Source organism: Prunus mume, linkage group LG4, assembly GCF_029339155.1.
Source record: "Prunus mume cultivar Tortuosa linkage group LG4, ASM2933915v1, whole genome shotgun sequence".
In the NCBI taxonomy this organism is placed as follows: Eukaryota; Viridiplantae; Streptophyta; class Magnoliopsida; order Rosales; family Rosaceae; genus Prunus; species Prunus mume.
The window spans coordinates 22234668-22254913 of NC_142701.1; the positions used below are offsets into that span (position 1 = coordinate 22234668).

The 20246-nt window shown below is 39.2% G+C and overlaps 5 protein-coding genes across 5 annotated transcripts; 1 reads left to right on the top strand and 4 right to left on the bottom strand.

Annotated features, from left to right (window-relative positions):
- Nucleotides 1-368: 368 nt before the first annotated feature.
- LOC103329419 (F-box/LRR-repeat protein At3g26922-like) lies at nucleotides 369-3007 on the bottom strand. Its single transcript, XM_008231891.3, has 3 exons — nucleotides 1970-3007; nucleotides 1096-1269; nucleotides 369-980 (listed from the first exon to the last, which is right to left on the bottom strand). The coding sequence occupies exons 1-3, from the start codon at nucleotides 2924-2926 to the stop codon at nucleotides 651-653; spliced, it is 1461 nt and encodes a 486-aa protein (XP_008230113.2). The 5' UTR covers nucleotides 2927-3007; the 3' UTR covers nucleotides 369-650.
- Nucleotides 3008-3925: 918 nt separating this feature from the next.
- Nucleotides 3926-7826, bottom strand: LOC103329420 (F-box/LRR-repeat protein At3g26922-like). The gene is made up of 3 exons (XM_008231892.3): nucleotides 5951-7826; nucleotides 4504-4677; nucleotides 3926-4399 (listed from the first exon to the last, which is right to left on the bottom strand). The coding sequence occupies exons 1-3, from the start codon at nucleotides 6869-6871 to the stop codon at nucleotides 4100-4102; spliced, it is 1395 nt and encodes a 464-aa protein (XP_008230114.2). The 5' UTR covers nucleotides 6872-7826; the 3' UTR covers nucleotides 3926-4099.
- Nucleotides 7827-7980: 154 nt separating this feature from the next.
- MEF22 (mitochondrial editing factor 22) lies at nucleotides 7981-10867 on the bottom strand. Its single transcript, XM_008231893.3, has one exon. It carries the CDS (start codon nucleotides 10717-10719, stop codon nucleotides 8497-8499), a length of 2223 nt encoding a protein of 740 aa, XP_008230115.2. The 5' UTR covers nucleotides 10720-10867; the 3' UTR covers nucleotides 7981-8496.
- LOC103329423 (uncharacterized) lies at nucleotides 10809-11774 on the top strand. Its single transcript, XM_008231894.2, has one exon. The coding sequence runs from the start codon at nucleotides 10948-10950 to the stop codon at nucleotides 11638-11640; it is 693 nt and encodes a 230-aa protein (XP_008230116.2). The 5' UTR covers nucleotides 10809-10947; the 3' UTR covers nucleotides 11641-11774.
- Nucleotides 11775-13260: 1486 nt separating this feature from the next.
- FLA21 (FASCICLIN-like arabinogalactan protein 21 precursor) lies at nucleotides 13261-14958 on the bottom strand. Its single transcript, XM_008231945.3, has one exon. It carries the CDS (start codon nucleotides 14691-14693, stop codon nucleotides 13632-13634), a length of 1062 nt encoding a protein of 353 aa, XP_008230167.2. The 5' UTR covers nucleotides 14694-14958; the 3' UTR covers nucleotides 13261-13631.
- Between the last annotated feature and the right edge of the window lie 5288 nt (nucleotides 14959-20246).

Sequence of the window (20246 nt, forward strand, 5' to 3'; positions counted from 1 at the left end):
CTTCTTTTAAAATTACCCTATTGTACGTAGCTTTCCCGTTTGGGTCTCACAATTTTCCTGCTATCTAGTGTACTCTTTTAGGATGTTCTATTTATAAAGCATCTGCTTCAAAACAAAAAATCTCCTATTCAGGTGTACGCGAAAGGAGGGCATTGTTTGGGGAATATGTCAATCAACTCTAATATTAGAAGAGATCTCAAGTTCGATTCCAATCAAGAAACTTAACAAAAGAAACAACTCTCATCCAAGTACAAAATAGAGAATGAAAAAGGAAGATTTGCTTTTAAAAAAATTCAGAGACGCTGATATGTGAACATACTTGCACCAAAATGCTGACTTGTACAGAGGTCAAAGAACCACAATCAAAATAGGAAAAAAGTTGGTGGCGAGGGATGGTGCCCCACAGAATCTATAGCTGCCAAGTCAAATACAAACCGGACGTTTTTACAGTGTAGTTCCTTTGAAGAAAACCTTAGTTACAAACAGATTATCCCGCCAAATAATGCTATGCCACGTGTAAGTGTTATCACGCGTATCATAGTGTTATTGGTCAGGGACGGCAAAACAGTGATTCCATGTAAATTCTACATGGCCAAATGATTCCATGTAAATTCTACAAGGCCAAATGATTTCCTGGCAGACTTCCACATTCAAAAAACAAGACAACTTTCAAAGAGCCAATTGATTCCCTGTTTAAAAATCTCAGAGTCTATATAATTCAGTGTTGTGGGGGAGAGATCTGGTGCGTAGCACTTCCAACTTTGTGAAGCATTCCTATATAGAACCATTTGAAGACGCGACTTTGCACCAACATGGCCAAGGACAAGTATAATCTTTTCTAGGGCAACGCCTTGCATACTCAAGATTTTCATAAAATTAATTTCATCTTCTGTTCCAGTATAAGATGTCACCGTAACTTGCTTGAGACTTGGCATGCTCAATTTAACTGGTTTACTTGAGAACTCTCCTGATAAAGTCTCCTAGAGATTATAAGATCAAAGTTCAGATATGGAGCACGGAACAGAAAAAACAAAGACAAAACATTAGTATAGAAACATCTAGAATTGCTGTAATTATGTATGTAAAAGTACTCACATCTTCCTCTATCTTGAAAAGGTAGTCCAGCATCATTGTCTCGAGATTGGGACAAAGCTTAAGCAGTGCAGCCATGCCAACCAGATCATATTGGGTAAACCCCGTCCGTAGCTCTAAGTGGTTGAGATTGTGGATCATAAAACTTTTGGGGAAAGAATCCTTTGATGTCAGAAACTGAGGGCATATACACAGAAAACAATTAAGAATATAGAAGAGGTTCAACAAAATAATGCTCTCAGAAAGCAGTGGTCATACGTAGGGAAAAATTCCAAAGAGGTTAAGCAGCAAAAAATGAAAATTTTCAGAGAGGTTAAGCCAAAGACGTTGGCCATCTATGAACGAAATGTCACTCATCAATGAAGTGGACAGAGTTAGAAAGTGAATAAAGCATGTCTGGGACAGAATCACAATGGCTGATCAGTGAGACATGCTACCAGATTTCATTTCGAGTGAGACTCTTTTACGATAAGAGTTCCCAGGGATACGCTGCTCCCTACCCCCTTTCCATCTGGCTAGACTAAACCCTGCAATAATGAGCAGACCTCAACAACTAATTACCCTTTCCATCTTTCTTTCGACTCCAAGTTTAAATGACAAGCTAAGAATTCTTACATTCTTTCATGTTCTCATCTCTTTCAATTCCAAGAAGACAAAGTCTTATTGAAAAATACACGGCTAAATCACCAAGTCCAAAATACACCCTATCTATGAGAAGCCATCCACATAATCAGAATACCAACCACATTACGACATATTCCTCAAACTTTTTGGCATACTTTCCACATACAAAAAAGAACAAAATCACCAATTCAGAAATTAACCAAAATCGAAACAGAAATACGATAACTGACCAGAACAAAAATCAGAAAATTACCTTAAACCACCAATTCTGCACATTAAGATGCTTAACATTAGGTGCTTGTCCTAGTAGCCTCACAACCTTGTTCCAATAACGATAGGACCGATCGATTTTGTGCAAAATATCGACACGAAACTCAACCAGGGACCACGCATTCTTAAGTACAAATTTGTCAAAGGCACAACAATTAAAACTGATCGAACAAAGGTTTGGGCAATCAACCAAAATGGTCTCTTCGAGTTCAGAATCATAAAAATACCGAAGTGCTAGCCTCTTAAGCTTTGTGCTACATATCTTCATATGATGATGCGCCAAACAGTTCTCAAGATCCAAAGCCTCCAAATTGGGGCAACCCGAAATCAAATCCCGCATGGCCTGGTCCGTCAAATAAACCTCATTGAGAAACATGGACCCAATCGAGCAAAAACGCAGCGTGGACATTTTAGCCGGCAATGTAAGATCACATCGCGTAAGGCCTAAGATTGCAACGCACCCATTTCTCAGAACAGAGAAAGGGAAATCATACCTGTGATTATGAGTTTCTTCGTTATGAAAATCTTTGTGGATGAAGAAGTCGAGATAGAGCTCACGTGTGCGAAGGCGGGTTATGGCGGATCGAACCCAAGAGTCGACATGAGAGCGGTAGTGACCATGGTAGATGAAAGAGAGGCGAAAAGTGTGGATGGGAGAATTGGAGCGAAGAATAAGAACGCGGTCGATGAACTCGGCGAAGAACTGGCGAGTATCTAAGGGTGGCTCGTATGGCGGGAAGAGTTCGAAGAGGAAGTTCAAGGAGGGAACACGAGACCAGAGGGGTCTCCATTTCTGGGATATGAGGGAGGTTTGGACCGATTCTAATATGGGAAGACAGGTGAGGATGTGGAGGAGGAGCTCCTCTGGGAGATCGTTTAGGTTTCGATTGGTAACGGTGGCTCTTGGGTTTTGGTTGCTCGCCTCTTCCATTTCCTCCATATTCTAGGGCCTGGGTTTCTTTAGATGTCTAGGAAAATTAACTAAAAATACAAACTATAAAAAAAAAAAAAAAAAAATTAGGACCAAAGTGTATTCTCAATGCCCTTCTCAAGTATACATATCTAAATGCATAATCATGGTTTCATAAATATAAAGTAAAAATTTAATCATGATTATGTAAAAATTTAATCTAAATGCAAAAATATTTCCATCTTAAGAGCTTCTCAAAGAAATTTGAACTCCAATCATACTCCCTAGTTTAGTGAGTCATAAATACTATAATTATTTTGTATTTCAATATAATTGGTTCATTTTTATAAATAAAAAATATTATTAAAAAATAATTAGCATTAATTAAAAGTTTAAAATATGCATAAAACAAAGCAGCATTAAATTATAGGGAGCCATTAGGATTCCTTCGAATCCTAATATTCGTGTAGTATATGTAAGTTTAGTATAATATCACGCTTCTTAATAGAAAACGTCATATAATAAAAAATAGGGAGTTTCACTAAAACATCCAAAATGGAGGTTGAAATTATAAAAAAACCCAACACCCAAAACACTTTATAAACACACCCAAAACCCATCATTACACACACTCAAAACTCATTTATAAACACACCCAAAAAGTTGACTTTGAGGTTGATTTTGGGTGTGTTTACTATGTTTAAATAGTCTTGGGTTTTTATAAATACATGTCTAGGATTGGGTTTATTTATAAATTTGTATAAAAAATATGGGTCATCATTGGACCCAAGGGTTCACAAGCCGCTAGGTTGGCCTGGCCCATTTTTCAGTGTACTAAGCTTGGGCTAAGGTGTCTAAAGCTCAGCCCACCGACCCATAAAAACCCGATCCGCAAGCCCATATACAATAACACTTGAGTTTAAAATTAAAAAATATAATTTTGTTTTGTTTTATATGAATAGAAGTATTGGGAGTTCATTTCCTAAGAAGACGAGGATGGAAGTTTTGGGCCTTTCCGCCCCTCTGTAACACAAGAAGAAACATTCTACTCTACAAAATTGCAGTGTTTTTAATGAAGAAATAGGACGGAAAGATAATCAGTAAAACAAATCCAAACATATCTGCAACAATCATCTAATTTTAAACCCTTTTTCAGAAAAACAAAAAACAAGAAACCTTGGAATGAGCCAATGGATTCCCCATCTAAAGCTCAGAGTCTATACTATGCGGTGTTGCGGAGTGCAGGGCCCATGAGCACTTCCAACCTTGTGAACCCTCTCTATATAGAACCACTATAGGAAGCGACCTCTCACCAATTTGTCCCTCCTCGCCAACTTGGGTGCAAGCAAGCACAATCTTTTGTAGGGCAACTCCTTGCCCAATCAAGATTTGCAAAAAATTAAGTTCATCTTCTGTTGCGGTATACGCTTTCATTGTAACTTGCTTGAGATTTGGCATGCTCAAGTTAACTGGTTTATTTTGTAACTCTTCTGATAACCTATCCTGGAAATTAGAAGATCAAATTTTAAATATGATGCATGGAATATGAAAGAGAATGATAAATATAAAGTAATACGGAAACATAAGATAAAGTATGTAGTACTCACATCTTCCCCTATCTTGAAAAGGTATTGTAGAATCATTGTCTCGAGATTGGGACAAAGTTTAAGCAATGCAGCCATGCCAACCAGATCATATTGTGTAAATCCCGTTCTCAACTCTAGGAGGTTGACATTGTGGAGCATAAAACTTTTGGGGAAAGGATCCTTTGAGGTCAGAAACTGAGGGCATATGCACAGAAAACAACTATCAATATTAGAAGATGTTCAATTACATAATAACTCTAGAAACCAGTGCTCATACATAGTGAAAAAAGCAAGAAAAGGTTGACTAGTAAAAAGTCAAATTTGAAAATCTCCGAGTTTGCAGAGGTTAAGCCAAAGAGATTGGCCATCTATGAATAAAATGTTGCACATCACTGATTTTGACAGAGCTAGGAAGTGAAAGCGTGTCTAGCACAGACACACATGGCTGGTCACTGAGACATGCTACCAGATTTCATTTCCAGTGAGACTCTTCTATGATAAGAGTTCCCAGGGATACCCTTGAAGCCACAACATCAAGGCGAGACAAGTCAGCACAATGGCATGGTTAATCATCAATTAATCCTGCTTCTTAGAACGAGGGATCATCAAGGAAGAACCTGTTTTTGTCTTTTCAGATAAGAAAAAACAGACATGACCTTTTCTTGGTAGCTGATTTTCTCAAAACAATTTTGTAAAATGTCACTAAGTTACAAGATCGCATTTATACCTGTCTGAATGAGAAATCTACCGATTATGAAAGTTTAGCAACTTATTGCACTACAAGCAAGCTGCAGAAATGTAAAATGCAGAATATCCAGTTTAAATCTTACTGAATACTAGCCTTCCTTTATTTGAAAAAACAAAACAAAAAACAATATTGGCACAGGAAATGCATTTTTGCACTAAATTGTCCCCATGGTTAGTGATCGAACATACTACAGTCCACAAGCAACTATGCTATTTTCCTGTATTATTCAGTCCCTCGACCACTTCTTTCTTGGGAGACCAATCCATGACCAATTTATATAAACTAGGCACTGATCATTTCCTCTGTCTAAGCCTAAGGCTTGAAAAATTAGCAGACGTCAACAGCTAATTATCCTTTCCTCATCTTTCTTTCGACTACAAGACTCAATGACAAGCTTTCACCTTCAATGAAAAGCTAAAAAGCCTTACTTCCTCTCATGTTGCTAGCTATTTTAACTACCTGAAAATACAGTATCATTAAAAAAATATACACAGCTATATCTACAAGATTGATAAAGGACCAGACTTCTGCATATCCCTAAATCACATAATCAGAACACTAATCACATTGTTGCATATTCCTCAAACTTCTGGCATAATTCCCACACACAAAAAAGAATGAAAAAACTTAAAGTCAAACAAAATCTTTTTGGTCTGAAAGTCAAACAAAATCATCATACGGTAAACAATGATTGATCAGAACACGGGTCAAGACAATTACCTTAAACCACCAATTTTGCACATTAAGATGCTTAACATTAGGTGCTTGTCCTAGTAGTCTCACAACCTTGCTCCAATAACAATAGGACCCATCGATTAGGTGCACAATATCAACATGAAACTCAACCAGGGACGACGCATTCTTAAGTACAAACTTGTCAAAGGCACAGCAATCAAAACTGATCGAAAAAAGGTTTGGGCAATCAATCACAAGCGTCTCTTGGAGTTCAGAATCATAAAAATACCCAAGTACTAGCTTCTGAAGCCTTGTGCTACATATCTTCAAATGATGATGCCCCCAACAGTTTTGAAGCTCCAAAGCCTCCAAATTGGGGCAACCCAAAATCAAATCACTCATTATCTGGTCCGTCAAATAAACCTGATCGAGATACATGGACCCAATCGAGCAAAAGCGCATAGTGGACATTTTGGCCGGCAATGTAAGATCACATCGCGTAACGCATAAGTTTTCAACATACCCATTTCTTAGAACAGAGAAAGGGAAATCATACTTGTGATTTAGGGTTTCCTCATCATGAAAATCTTTGTGGATGAAGAAGTCGAGATGGAGCTCACGGGCGTGGAGGTGGGTTATGGCGGAGCGAACCCAGGAATCGACATGGGAGCCGTAGTGATCATGATGGATGAAGGAGAGGCGGAAAGTGTGGATGGGAGAATTGGAGCGAAGAATGAGAACGCGATCGATGAATTCGGCGAAGAATTGGCGGGTATCCAAGGGTGGCTCGTATGAAGGGAAAAGCTCGAAAGGTAAGTTCAAGGAGGGAACACGAGACCAGAGTGGTCGCCATTTCTGGGATATGAGAGAGGTTTGGATGGAATCTAATGTGGGAAGGAAGGTGAGGATGCGGAGGAGGAGCTCCTCTGGGAGATCATTTATGTTTTGATTGCTTGCTTCTTCCATGTTCTTCGATTCTAGAGATGTCTTGCTTCCTTTTTCTGTTTTTTTCTTGGACTGATTTCTGATTCATTGCAACACAATAGGTTTTTTTTTTTTTTAATTTAAAATTTTAATCTCTGGAGAATTTTATGGCACATTAAACTCTTATTTTCGTTTTATTTTTTAATGTTGTTTATTTAAATAACTTATTATTTTACGAATTTATCTCTTTAAGCAAAATGATTTTGTGTTTTGATATTTTTCTTAAACGATGATAATCTTTTTCTCCTTTCCGTATTTATCTCTTCTGCGCTTGCAAGATGGCTCTTTTCAATCAACTTAAAAATCTTTCTGTTCTTTTTTTATTTTTTGCTGAAATGGCGGGGTTAACCCCTAAACAAATCTTTCTATTCTTTTATGTCTTTTAATTTGTTTGTTGGTTTTCTTCTCACTTGGTCCCTCACAAAGCAGCGTAGGTAGTGTTTCAGTCATATTGTCGAATGTGTCTTTTTGCTGTTTCACACACATAGATGGTTGGTGTCTTTCTGGGGCAGAAGTCTGTTGGGTGACCTACTTTTCTGATATGTTTCCGTCGCAATTTTGGTGTTCTCCTGGTGAATAGCCTTTGCCAGAGCAGTTGCGACAATTGAGCAGTTACTGGCGGTTTGGCGCGACCTAAAAACCATATCAGTTTGTTTTGTTGGTTTGCTGGTGCCTTTTTTTCTTTCCGGTTCATTAAGTGAAGGGCATTAATATTGGTTTAGCCCATGTGTATTTGTTTTTTTGTAACTTCTTTCCTTTGGTTTTCGATTTGTTGCTCTTTATTTTTCCAATTTTCCTTACTTTTCTTTTGTGCAGGGTGATTGTAGTCGCTGGCAATGTTGTTTTGGTGCGTTGATTGAAAAGGTGTTCAAGATTCCTCTATTTTTTCCTCCTTTTTTTCCGTGTTTGGTTCAAGCCACAATTTTTTTTGAAAATTACGCTATTGTCCATACCTCTCACATTGGAGTTTCAGATGGTTTTTCTTTAATTTCAAAAGATCAATAAGTTGACGGTGGATATTATCCTCATTAGTTAAGGGCTACTTAAAGCTCTTTAAACTTGGAGAGCTATTCTAGTGGGATCAAAAGATGGAACATGGAAGCAACAATTTTTATTATTGCTTAGACTAAATATTTTTTTCCATGTGAAAAAATATGTGCTTTCTGTTTCCAATTATTCCAAACTGGTTTAAGGATGAATAACTCACGAGTGAAGTGATAATTTACAGCATCACCAAGCTACTTCAAGCAACCCCTGCAACCTTCTTGCTTAATATGCTTCCTTTCGATTTTACCATTACCCCAGTGTTGGCCAAAACCAGCTTCTGTTTGGGTTGATATGATTCTGCTTCAAAACCTTTAACATTTCTTTGCAGCTCAAGATTTCGAGCGTTGCCTCATGTGTCCCCTAATTTGCATTGCTTCCATCCAAATTGCTTCAGGCGATCATCCATCCGTGTTAGTTCTACAAGGCCAATTGATTCCGCGGCAGACATCCAACTTCGAAGAATCGAATTCTGGTTTAGACGGACGGAGAACTAACTTGTGTTCTTGTGTGAAGCTGAAACAGAACACAGAAAGAAATTTACTGCTTGCCTTCCCTTTCCTTCACCAATAATCTCCACAGGAACAACTCCCATCCTTGAAATGATGGAAACGCTTTGCATCCCTAACAACTATCTCCCTGTTGACAAGCTTAGATATTAGCTTGGTTGCTGAATGACAATTTACACAGGCTCGAAGATTTTTGGTTATCCGAAGTGTAGTCCCAGGAGCAGAGCTAATGAGGCCATAAGCAATTGCCAGCCTCTCACTGTGATTACAAAGTGTCTCCTCTGTCTCTTCCTGGTTCAAGTCATGCAGAACAGATTCTGCATGTGGGATAAATCCAGCCTCCTTCAACCTCCTCTCTAGATTCTCAAGCTCTTCATAGATTTCCTTAGATCTTGGATGAGACTTGTCTCCCACATGGAATGCCTGAAGCTTCCCATTGATCTCAATCAAGCTATGTCCAAGGTCCTTAGTCAGTCCTTTCTCCCTCATCAGTACTCGTACCTTTGCGACACGGTCCCATAAACGAGCTGAAGCATAGAGATTTGAGAGTTGAACATAATGTCCTGTATTATATGGATCCAATGAGAAAAGCTGTTCTGCAGCATATTCTCCTAAAGTCACGCGACGATAAATCTTGCATGAACTCAGAAGTGCTCCCCATACACTTATGCCAGGTTCAATTGGCATTTTCATGACAAAATCGTAAGCTTGATCCAAGTGGCCTGCACGTCCAAGAAGATCAACCACACATGAATAATGTTGGTTGCCAGGCTCAATCCTGTAGTGTTTCATGCTGTGGAAAAGGTCCCATCCCTCTTCCACAAGGCCTGAGTGGTTGCATGCAGTGAGGAGCCCTAGGAAGGTCACATCATTCGGCGGCACCCCAGCCTGCTGCATAGAATGGTAAAGATCAATGGCTTCTCGTCCTCGGCCATGTAATCCATAGCCCACAATCATCGCACTCCAGACAACAACATCTTTATTAGGTGTTCTATCAAAAACCATCCGAGCATAATCTACACTTCCACATTTTGCATACATATCAATCAGGGCTGTGTTAACAAAAACATGATTTATGTACTCAGTTTTACTGATATAATCATCCATCCATCTTGCTAAGCCAACAGAACCCACCTGGGCGCATGCTAAGATAGCAGACCTCATGGTAATTGAATCTGGCCTTATACTTTTACTGATCATCTCACGGAATAGCTCTACAGCTTCCTCAGCATAACCATTCTTCGCATACCCAGAAATCATAGCATTCCACAATATTAAATTTGGTGTTTCCATCTGATCAAAAAATGATCTGGCAGCCATCACCTGTCCACTTTTTGCATACATGGCTGTCAGTGCAATGAGCAAGTCCGGTTCAAATTCAAGACCTATCTTAATTAAGCAACCATGAACTGATGTCCCCTGTCCCAAGTCCTCTACATCAGTATAAGCTTTAAGAACACTAACTAGAACGATCCAATCTAGTTTCACATTCAATTTTCTCATAAGGCCAAAGATCCTCAAAGCTTCCAAAGGCTGGCCATTCTGGGCATAACCCGAAATGATCGAAGTCCACGAAACAATCGTCCTCTCACTTAAACAATCAAACACAGCCCTAGCACGCTCTATTCGACCACATTTGGCATACAGAGCCACAAGACCATTCTGCACAAACGCGTCAGATTCAAACCCATGCCTGAGCACCTGTCCATGAACCCGGCGACCCATTTCAAGGTCCGGCAAGCCACTGCAAGCTTTAAGCACATGAGGAAAAGTAAAACCATCTGGACTGACACCCATTGCTTGCATCCTAGCATACATTCCTAAAGCATCAGCAAAAACAATGTGCCTAGAATAACACCTAATGATTGCGTTCCACAAAAACACATCCGGGTCAGTAAATTCGTCAAACACCCGACGGGCATATGTTATAAACCCAAGATTCGAGCTCGCATTCACCAATTTGGTGATTAGAAAGCCACTGTCTTGCAGCCCCAATACAAGTAATTGCGCGTGGATTTGACCCAAATGGCTCTTTTGGGTCGAACCATCAATCAGAGACGCGAAGAAGGAGTCAGAATCGTAGCTGTAGTGGAGTTGTTGGTCGCCATAGTAGCATGGGTCTAAACGGAGAGCAGACGAACAATAGTGACTGAGGAAAGTGAATGAAAAAGACACCGGAATTTCAAATTTGGAAAACGTCGCCGTTTTCGGAGCCGGCGTTCGGAATTTGGCGGGAAGGGGAAGCAGAGAGGCTCTCCTAACGAGAGTCACAGCCATCACAGTGGAAGGGACGAAGTTGTTGAAAGCTCAAAGGCGCTGGGGAAAAAACCGCGTTTTTAATTTAATGGCGGAGAGATTTGTGTAATTAGATTAAAAGTTGAGGGCTTTTGAGAAAATTCAAGCGGCTGAAAATTCGACATTTGTAGCGAGGTCCAAAAATGAAGAAGACCCAAGTTTTTTCTAGTGGATAACACCATTGATACAAAGCTTTTTCTGGTCTCTGTTATGGAGAGGCACATACAGATGTTTTTGAAGAGGCTCTCGTACGTCTCCATAACCATAGGCACAATCACCTTCATCCTCCTCTTGCTCAAAACTCCAGACACCTGCATCGCACCAGATTCGCCCCCAAAGCCCCATCTCCGCTTCCCCAAATCCTCCTGCGACTCATCGCCTCGCGAGCTCCTCCCTCTGCACAAGAAGAACAAGCGGCTCTGGTCCACCAAGACCTGGCAGAACAAAGTCCAGTCCTTCTCCAACTTCTTTCGCGCATGTTATCAAATGGGTCTCCTGCACAACGACTCCAAGGTCCTCTGCGTCTCAGCGGGTGCCGGCCACGAGGTCATGGCCCTGAACCAGTTGGGCGTCGCCGACGTCACCGGAATTGAGCTCCTCGATTCGCCTCCTCTGGTGAGCCGGGCCGATCCCCACAACTTGCCCTTCTTTGACGATGTGTTTGATTTGGGTTTTAGTGCTCATTTCGCAAAGGCTTTGTTTCCGAACCGGTTTGTGTCGGAGATGGAGAGGACTGTGAGGGCTGGTGGAGTTTGTGTGGTGATTGTTGACGAATGTGGGGATGAGGAGGTTAGGGAGATTGTAGATTTGTTTACGAATTCAAGCTTTCTTGGTGCGCTTAATGTTACTTTGACTGGATTGAGAATGACAAGGATTATTATGAAAGTTCAGCATTTACCTTGATTTTTGGTAATTCTTCTCTTTTTTTGTTCCAAATTGTGTGTGTGTGATTATGGCGATGGTTTATAGATTGGATAGTGTGTTACTTATAATCTGAATTTGGGATTTAAAAGATTTGAATGGATCTGGATTAAGTATGGGATCGAGTGAATGGTTTCACTCTCAAGTGTCATGGTATTTTTTGTTTTTCTCCCATCCTTGAACTGTATTTCACAGTTGATTCATGCACCAAAGAGCCAGGTTTGTCTGTCTTAATTTTACACATTTAATATTTTGTTGTCTGATGGAAAATTTTGGATTCGAAGTTCGAACCTCTGTTTAGACTGAACACAATCTTTGTCAAGTTGAAATCACAAACGCAAGCTTTCTTCTTATCTGAAAGTGTTAATGAATTACATAAGTTTAGGATATCCTACTTGCAACTAGCTTGGACATTTCAAACAGACGTGTGTACCTGAATGTGAATTGGCCTAAGAACATTGATAATAACATCTTCTTTGGTGGGATGATAATGATCCATGCTGAAGGCTGGATATCATCCATATCAACACACGGTTTTCTTTTGTCAATTTAGTTATAGGCTCGTAAGTTATCAGTCTTGAAGCGTTGGATTTGAGAATTCAGACCTGGACAGAGTTTCACAGTTTGGTACATCTGAATTAACTTGAATGGAACTGGATTAACTTTAGAAGTGTTGTAAAGAGTTTGGGATTGAGTGAATGGTTTCACTCTCAAGTCTCCTGGTATGTTTTGTTTTCCTCTCATCTTTGCAATGTATTGTTTAGTTGATTCATGCACCTAAGCAGGCAGGTTTGTCTGTCTTGTTTTTACTCATTTAATCTTTTGTTACTCTAATGCAAAATTTAGGATTCAAATCTCTGTTTTGACTGAACACAATTAGTTATCCAGCAATTTCTTTGTCTAGTTGAATTGAAATCACAAACTCCAAGCTTTCTTCTTATCTGAACAGAATCTGTTAATGACTTTTCAAAACAGACATGCGTGGCTGAATGTGAATTGGCCCGAAGAACATAACATCTTGTTTGGTGGCTTGATAATGATCAATGCCAAAGGCTGCGTTTCATTCATATCAATATCTGGTTTTCTTTGGTCGACTTAGTTAGAGGCTCTTAAGTTATCAGTCTTGGAGCATTGGTTTTGAGAATTTGGTCCTGGACCGAGTTTCGCAATTTGTTACATCTGAAGTTGATGATTCATAAAATGCTTATTGAATTGGTTTCCTTCCCTGTTGTTTCACACTCTAATCCCTGGATCTTCTCCTGCTGTTCTGTAATGGCCTGATGATTTTCAAATCAAGTTCTGAATGATCAGTAAGGAATTTAGAGGACGAATGATTGTGTCCAAGGTGTGGCCTCTTCTACTTTAGAGGTTTTTATAACCTTGTTGAGGAGAAAAGAATTCAGGCATAGTGGAATACTCAGATTGTGTAGTAGCCAACTGATTGATTGACATAAATTTTTCTTTTCCCCAGCCTTTACTCTCCCAAAGCCTTAATTCCGGCTTTTGTTAATTTGACCGAATGATGTGCAGAACTCGTGCTTTTAGCAGGTTTCAGATTGTGTTCTGTGCCTGTCATTCATGAATTACTAGTAGCATTCATCAAACACATAAGCTGAAAACTATATATGAGTCTTATGTCATTGCAACTTACAGTCTTAAACTTCTTATTTAGTCACTTATTCATTCAACCACAAATTGAATCATTTGAGAGTGTACATTTCTTGTCAGATGTTGCTTGACAATGCCTTTTTCAGATGCAGCAAAAGAAACTTGCCCTTCTATCCTAAACAAAAATCATCTTGTGTTGCAAAAACCACCTACACCAATGTATCCAAAACAAAAACAGAAGGAACTAAAAGAATTTGCAAGGTGATGTCCCTTTGCCTTGCGATTTTGCATGACTTCAATATCCATTGGCTGAGGGAGAAGAGGCATTGAGATTGTTACCCAGCACCAGTTGAAATGAAACCACCTTATCTTGCTGTATTAGGCAAATTGTCCAGCTCCAAAGCTCGGGAAATCCCATGGACAATGAACTTGCTGGAAGAAAACATATCAGGGGCCACAATGTTCACTCCACTAATGACCAATCCTTTCATGAAATCCACAGCCCCAGTGACCTCAAGAGGCTGACCATGAAGCAGGGTCCTGAGCAATGTTCTCGGAGCCAACGATTCAAGATCTCTGTTTGTAAACTTCTGTGGCAGAACATGAAACCTCACAATTTTCTCAAGCAAAGGAGTAGGATATGCTTCAAGCTCCAAGCTTGGTGGAACAAAAATTGTCACGGACTTCAAACCCTTATGATCTCCAAGAATCCCATCAAGAACAGAGTGCAGCCCAATGGCAAACGAAACGAACCCATTTGAGTTCAGCAATCGGATGATCCGGGACCATTCAACCATGTTCTTCAAATCAGGAGGAACATCAGAAATCATATTTGAATTGGAGTCACAGGCAGGTGAGTGAATAATATCCCGACCCTGATAAACATCTCGAGGATCCAAAGCAGAGAATGGGCCAAGAACGCCATGAATTGAAATGGGTCCTTCAAGAAACAGATTTGGGTGTGAAACCAACACATTATTGATCTCAACCGATCTTTCTTTCTCATCAACTTTGGTGATTGCAATGCTCCTTTGCTGATAAAGGGTAGGCAAGCAAGCACCTTGAGGCTTGCTCAGAAGGTCTTCCATTGAAAGCTGGAGAGGGGAGGTGTGGTATTGGAGGAGGTCTTTCAAGAGGCGGGGAGGGAGAGTGGCGTTGGAGATGGCAGAGTCTTTGACAGCAAAGAGGGTTGCGTTTGCAGAGGAAAAGAAGAGTTCTGGTGAGACTTGGAGGAGAGTGGCCATGATGTTGAAGCCGGCTCTTCTCAGAGTTCTTGAGGCGTTGAGTGAGATGATGTGGCTGATGGGTTTGGTTTGTGAAGTTTCATCGTTGGCTTCTGAACGCAGTGTCATGGAGATTGCTATGAAGGCCAAGATTACAGCCATGGTGAAGTAGATTGCTGCATGCCAACGAGTGCAACAAGCCATTGGTGTTGGATTCAAGTCTGCTTCTTTCTTTCTTCAGAGAGAGAGAAAGAGAGAGTGGTATTCTTTGTGATTTGTAAGTTGAGTTTGTTAATCTGGAGGGAAAAACAGAGGGCAATTATAGTTGAATGTAACTAACTGTAACTAACTGTCGATGGCAAAGACACCCCCAAAAGCTAATGGGTCTATTTTCATGCAAGGGCTAAAGGCTTGGCCCAACGCATAAGAATTTCAGATGGGCTTAATTCAAGTCCTCAATCAAGGCTTGGATAAAGCCCAAGATTTTCTTTTCTTTTCTTCCCCATCTTATTTGGGATGGGGGGGGATTGGGATTATTCTAATGTACAGGTATGGCGTTTAAACTCGGGTGCAAGGAGACCGGCACAGTGCCTTGCCAACTGACCTACATTGCTGGGAAAGTCTATATATAGTAACCCATAATTTGTTGTATCCTTAATTGATTAGCTCTTTCTCATGACAATTTATAGAAAGATTTGGTAACTATGTATTCACTTTTAAACAGTGTTTGGCTCCTCAATGGCAAGGATGAGTTTCCTAACATCCTCATTGTCAACAAGTGATAAAACCCACTATTTGATGACATTAAATCATTATATATTAATAACAATTTCTCTAACCTAACACATGGACATGGTGCTTTCTTTCACCTAAACCTCAATTTGGTGTTCTGTATAGCTGCCATTGCTTTCAATTTTTGGTTTTTTTTTTTTTTTTTTAATTCATGTAACTTTTGGTTCATTGAAGAAGCTAAATTGTAGATATCAACAAAGGAGTGACAACGACCGACCCTCCATGCATTTTGAAGACACATGATGCCTCTCCCTCTACAACCACAATAAATAGGGATACTTTTTCTTTATAAGAAAAATTTGCATCAATCAAAGATTGTGTCCCCTTTTCTTCACCAAATTGCAACTTGAGTAGAAGACCTTGATCTGTTTGCTAGCAGTCCAATCAGATGAGAGCAGATGAGAGCATGTTTGAGTTATTTTGATAAAGTCGGTCAACCCCAAGAGACTTGTGAGGCTCTATAGTCATAGTTCCATGCCGAATGGCCAACCTTTCCCTGTTCAATCTTTTGCTGAATGTTCAACTTCCGTATCCAATTTACCGTCAAAATGTACAACTTCTGCCTTCTTTCTTATAGGAGATACTTCTCATTCTTGCGAATCACAGATAAACAAATTCAAAAATAATTCATAAAAAAACACAACAACAAAAAAAAACTTATGCACAAATGTCCAATGTTATTGACAAAAATATAAGAACTTTTACTTACATAATAACATAATAAAGATATTTAGTAATATACCCATTCTTAGCACTAAAACTATAAATAAATCCTACACTATTTAAAAACTATAAACAAATCCAAAAAAAACCCAAAAAATAATAGCTGGCCTTATTGAATTTAATTTTAATTATTAAATTACTTTGATGTCCCACTGAGTGTTTTAGGATTTTTTATGAGATTTTTGGGTTGGGTTTGTTTTAAGAAATCAATGGCAGTTTTGTAATTTAAAAAAGTTAAAAGCTTTTTTTGTTATGTTATAAATGGATTTTGGGTGTATTTCTAAAGTTCATTTCACATAGAGTTTTTTTATAATTTAGACTCCTATATTAAGTATTATAGTGAATCTCCCAACATAATAAGAAGGGAAGAAGTCGTATTTATAAATTAAAAAGCCCCATTTAGGAAAAGGAGTCGCATCCACCGGCAGAGACCATGAATGCCTGGAGGAGCCAATAACAAATGCTGGGTTGGTGGACTGGTGGACGTTGAATTGAACTTGTTTGTTTAATTGTATTTTAATTGAATACTATAAACAGAAAAACAATAGAGTGAGTGACTGAAATGAAAACGCAGGGGAATGTAGTTCCAAAAGAAAGATTTTGGTCTAGTGGTTGCTTCGCATGTGAAAGCCTGGAAGATTTGTCTTCTTCCAGTTGACTCTTTCCCTTTTCCAAACAAATCAGGTGAATCTTCAATACAATATATATACATATATATATATATATATATCTCTCTCTACCTGATTCCGCGTTCATTTATGAGAAAACCTCCACAAGATGGAAAACTTCATGCACATTCAATCAATATTGCAGGGTGGTTGCAGCATGACAGAGGCACCGACCTGCCTCTTATTTTTATATGAAAAATCATGTGCTTGGCAAATCCTACTTTCTTCTTGGAGCGCTCAAATTTTGTACGTCCATGATGCAAACACTACAATTTTGCTCTCTCTTTTGGAACCCTCGACATAATCAGCTTTAGATTTTTTTGGCAGACCAAATCAAATGATTTTAAATAGAAAAAAACTTCCCTCAAGTAGAAGCTCCTACAGTTGCTTCGAGGGAAAGAAAAGAAGGCATTTTGTTGCAGACCATAAACCAGGCCATATCTCAGCTTAAGACTTGAGAGATTAGAAAAAGATAAAGGAAGAAGAAAGCAATTAACCAGAGCACTGAAATGCACAAAAATAAAGCATATTCTTCAAAGAAATCTCAATCTAATATTCACACTCACTAATATTCATAATAATAATAAGATAAATCTCTGACTACAATAAATCATCTAATTCTGATATCATTTTGTATCTGTGTTGATCAAAATCATTCCTTTACACTCATTTAACACCGCCCCTTCTTCTAGTAACCCTGATGTAGCAGAAAACAGCTGCAAAAATGGTAGTGACGAGGCCACCAATAATGACACCTCCTCCAGCCATAGACTTATCAGAGGAGTGATGCTTTCCTGGTCCCAAACGCCTGCTAGTTGGAGCTTCAGCCCCTTGGGCTTCCTGCATACTCTCAGATGATGGCTCTGCAGCAACAGAAACAGAGTGTTCTGCTTCTCTGACAAAAACCCCATCTTGGAACTTCACCTCCTCAAATGGATTCAGCTCCAAATCCTGGGATTTATCAGCCATGGTGGCTTGAAGCACCATGAACCCAGCTAGAACTAAGCAAATCAGACCAAGTCTAGCCATTGGGTTTAGAATATGAGGCTATTGCTAGAAGACTTGCTAGAATATTGTTTCTTTCTTTGGTTGGGTTTTGGGGAGATTGAGATTGGAATGAGGTTGGGTTGGGGGGTTTATATAGAGAGGAACGGATGGCTTAGATGGATGCGTAGGGATGGACGTGTGGTTTGAAGCTCAGTCGATCAGGGGAGGAGGTTGTTGTTGGGTAGTGGGCCCCATGTGTGGTAAAAGTTTTATTGTGGTGTGGTGGAGTAGAGAGGAAGTTGGGATCCGGGAAAGTTTTGATACGCGGAAGAGAATAGGCGGCAGGCAGGCAGGTGAAAGCGTTAGAAAGAGACATCTGTGGAAGTACAAAACGACATGCAACTACAACTGGATACACTGTGCCGCGCACTTCAGGGCTCGAGATGTGTAGTGATTGTTTTGGAGGACAAAAAGCTGGAAACAAATAAAGGAAAAGGAAAGAAATGGGCATGGGAGGACTTTTCGCTTTGGGAAGAAACTTCCCAAAACAATATGGAAGGAGGGTTTTCTCTCAAAACTATTAAGGGCCTGTTTGGTAATGTTTTAAGGGGTTGTTTTCATTTCCATGACATATGATATGATGGCCCAAAAATAGAAAATACTGAGAATATTCATAAAATGAAAACAAGTTCATGTGTTGTAGAAAAATGAAAAAAGTTGTTTTCATTCTCATGAGAAACGTTTTCATAAAAATAACTCACATATTATTATTTCACATTGTATTATCAGACACGTTTTCATTGTTTTGTTTTCAAATGTTTTCTAATTAATCTACAGACGCATCTTCAATGCGTTTTCATTTTTCTCTAAAATACTTTCTAAAAACATTACCAAACGGGCCCTGAGCATTTGATATACCACCATATCATATGTCATGCAGAAGAAAGGAGTGTTACAAAATTAATTTGGAGGAATTTATAATTTTTCAGCTTTTCTCGAAAATCATATTTTCCAAGATTTTATGTTCGATTTTACATTCTTATGATATCGTTCGTATTCAAAATATACTAGCTCTTCACATGTATAGGACATTTGTTTTTAATCACGCGCTCTACGTATACTATTCTGCATTTTCACTGCTTATGGTAAACACGGATGATTCTCCGTTTTAGTCCATATTGGCAGTTTCATAAAGCCTTACGGGTCCAGGGAAGAGAGTGGTCGCAGTCACGAAACGGTGTCGCTTTCTCCGGTTTTATTGATTTTGATTTCATTGCTTTCAGGCCAGCTCCTTGGAGGCTCAATTTGCAAGTGATTTAAGAGTGGTTAGAGGGTCTCTTCTTTTTTTTATCTTTTCTTATTCCCCCTTTTAGTTTGGGATCAATAGGGCACAGCTGGTGTTACAGCTGGAAAAATAGCAGTTGGGCTCTTCAGTCTTGACACTTCATGATATGAACTCATAATCTTATGAACCAACAACCTTCTTTCGTTTTGTTTTTTTCCTTTTTGCCTGCCTTTTTTTCATGCTTCCTTTACCCTAACACTCATGTGACTTGGTTAGGTGAACTTTGGTCAACGGTCAACCCCTATAATTAAAGAGCAAGCTGACAAATTAAAAAGGATGGCATTGCATTATGTCATCCCAAAGAAAAAGAATAAAAGATTACTCTGTCATGGTAATTAAGGAACAAATAATATACATTATGGACAGTTGTAGATGCTCAGATAAGTGATAATTAAGACTTTACTGATCTAAGGATTTTGACTTTATTGAGCAATGGTGGGTTGTTTTAGATGGCTTTTAGCTAATGAGCTGCTGGCTAGATTTAGATTTACCAAAACGAACCATCGTCGTGGGGGGTAAAAGCAAACTGTGTGAGGTGTGAACTGTCTCCACCAAACTGGCCAGAGTCCAAAGAGCTCAAAAGCCTAAAGAGATGCCTCACAGACTTTTGCACTTTAGATATCCCATGAAAAGCCAATGACACGTGTGTCTGCTACACTAGTTGACTCTCTCTCTCTCTCTCTCTCTCTCTCTCAAACACATGGTTGATGAGGAGGATTCTTTTTCATGTGAATTTGTAATATCTTGAACTGCAACTACGCAAGGATAAGAATGGTATAATTGTAGGGTATGTATTATGAATGTTTTATTGGAACTGAATGCGAATTTGTGTGGCCTATAATCCTGTTCCTTATTGATAGCCTAGGATCACTCATGTCTTTATAATATATATGTGACTTGTAAAACTCTCTTAAGTTTCCAAAGGTCGAGATATAGAGCTTAGGTTGTGCCCATGACCTGTGTGGCCTCTGTTTTTCAGTTGAGCTATGCCTCTCATGTCCTTAAATTCGAACCCCATGTTTGCCTCCTGGCATCATGGATGCACCAAATTTGTCTGCAGATTTGTGTCCAAAATATCTACGATACCTTTGTCCTTGACTAAATGGCATACTATCTTATCCAAATTCTGGGGGGATTAAGATATTCTCAAAAGGTTAGAAATTGGCAGTTTGATTATTCAGCTATTTACGCTTTAAATATATGCACGTTAGCAACTAATGACGAAGCATATGTAAACTAGTT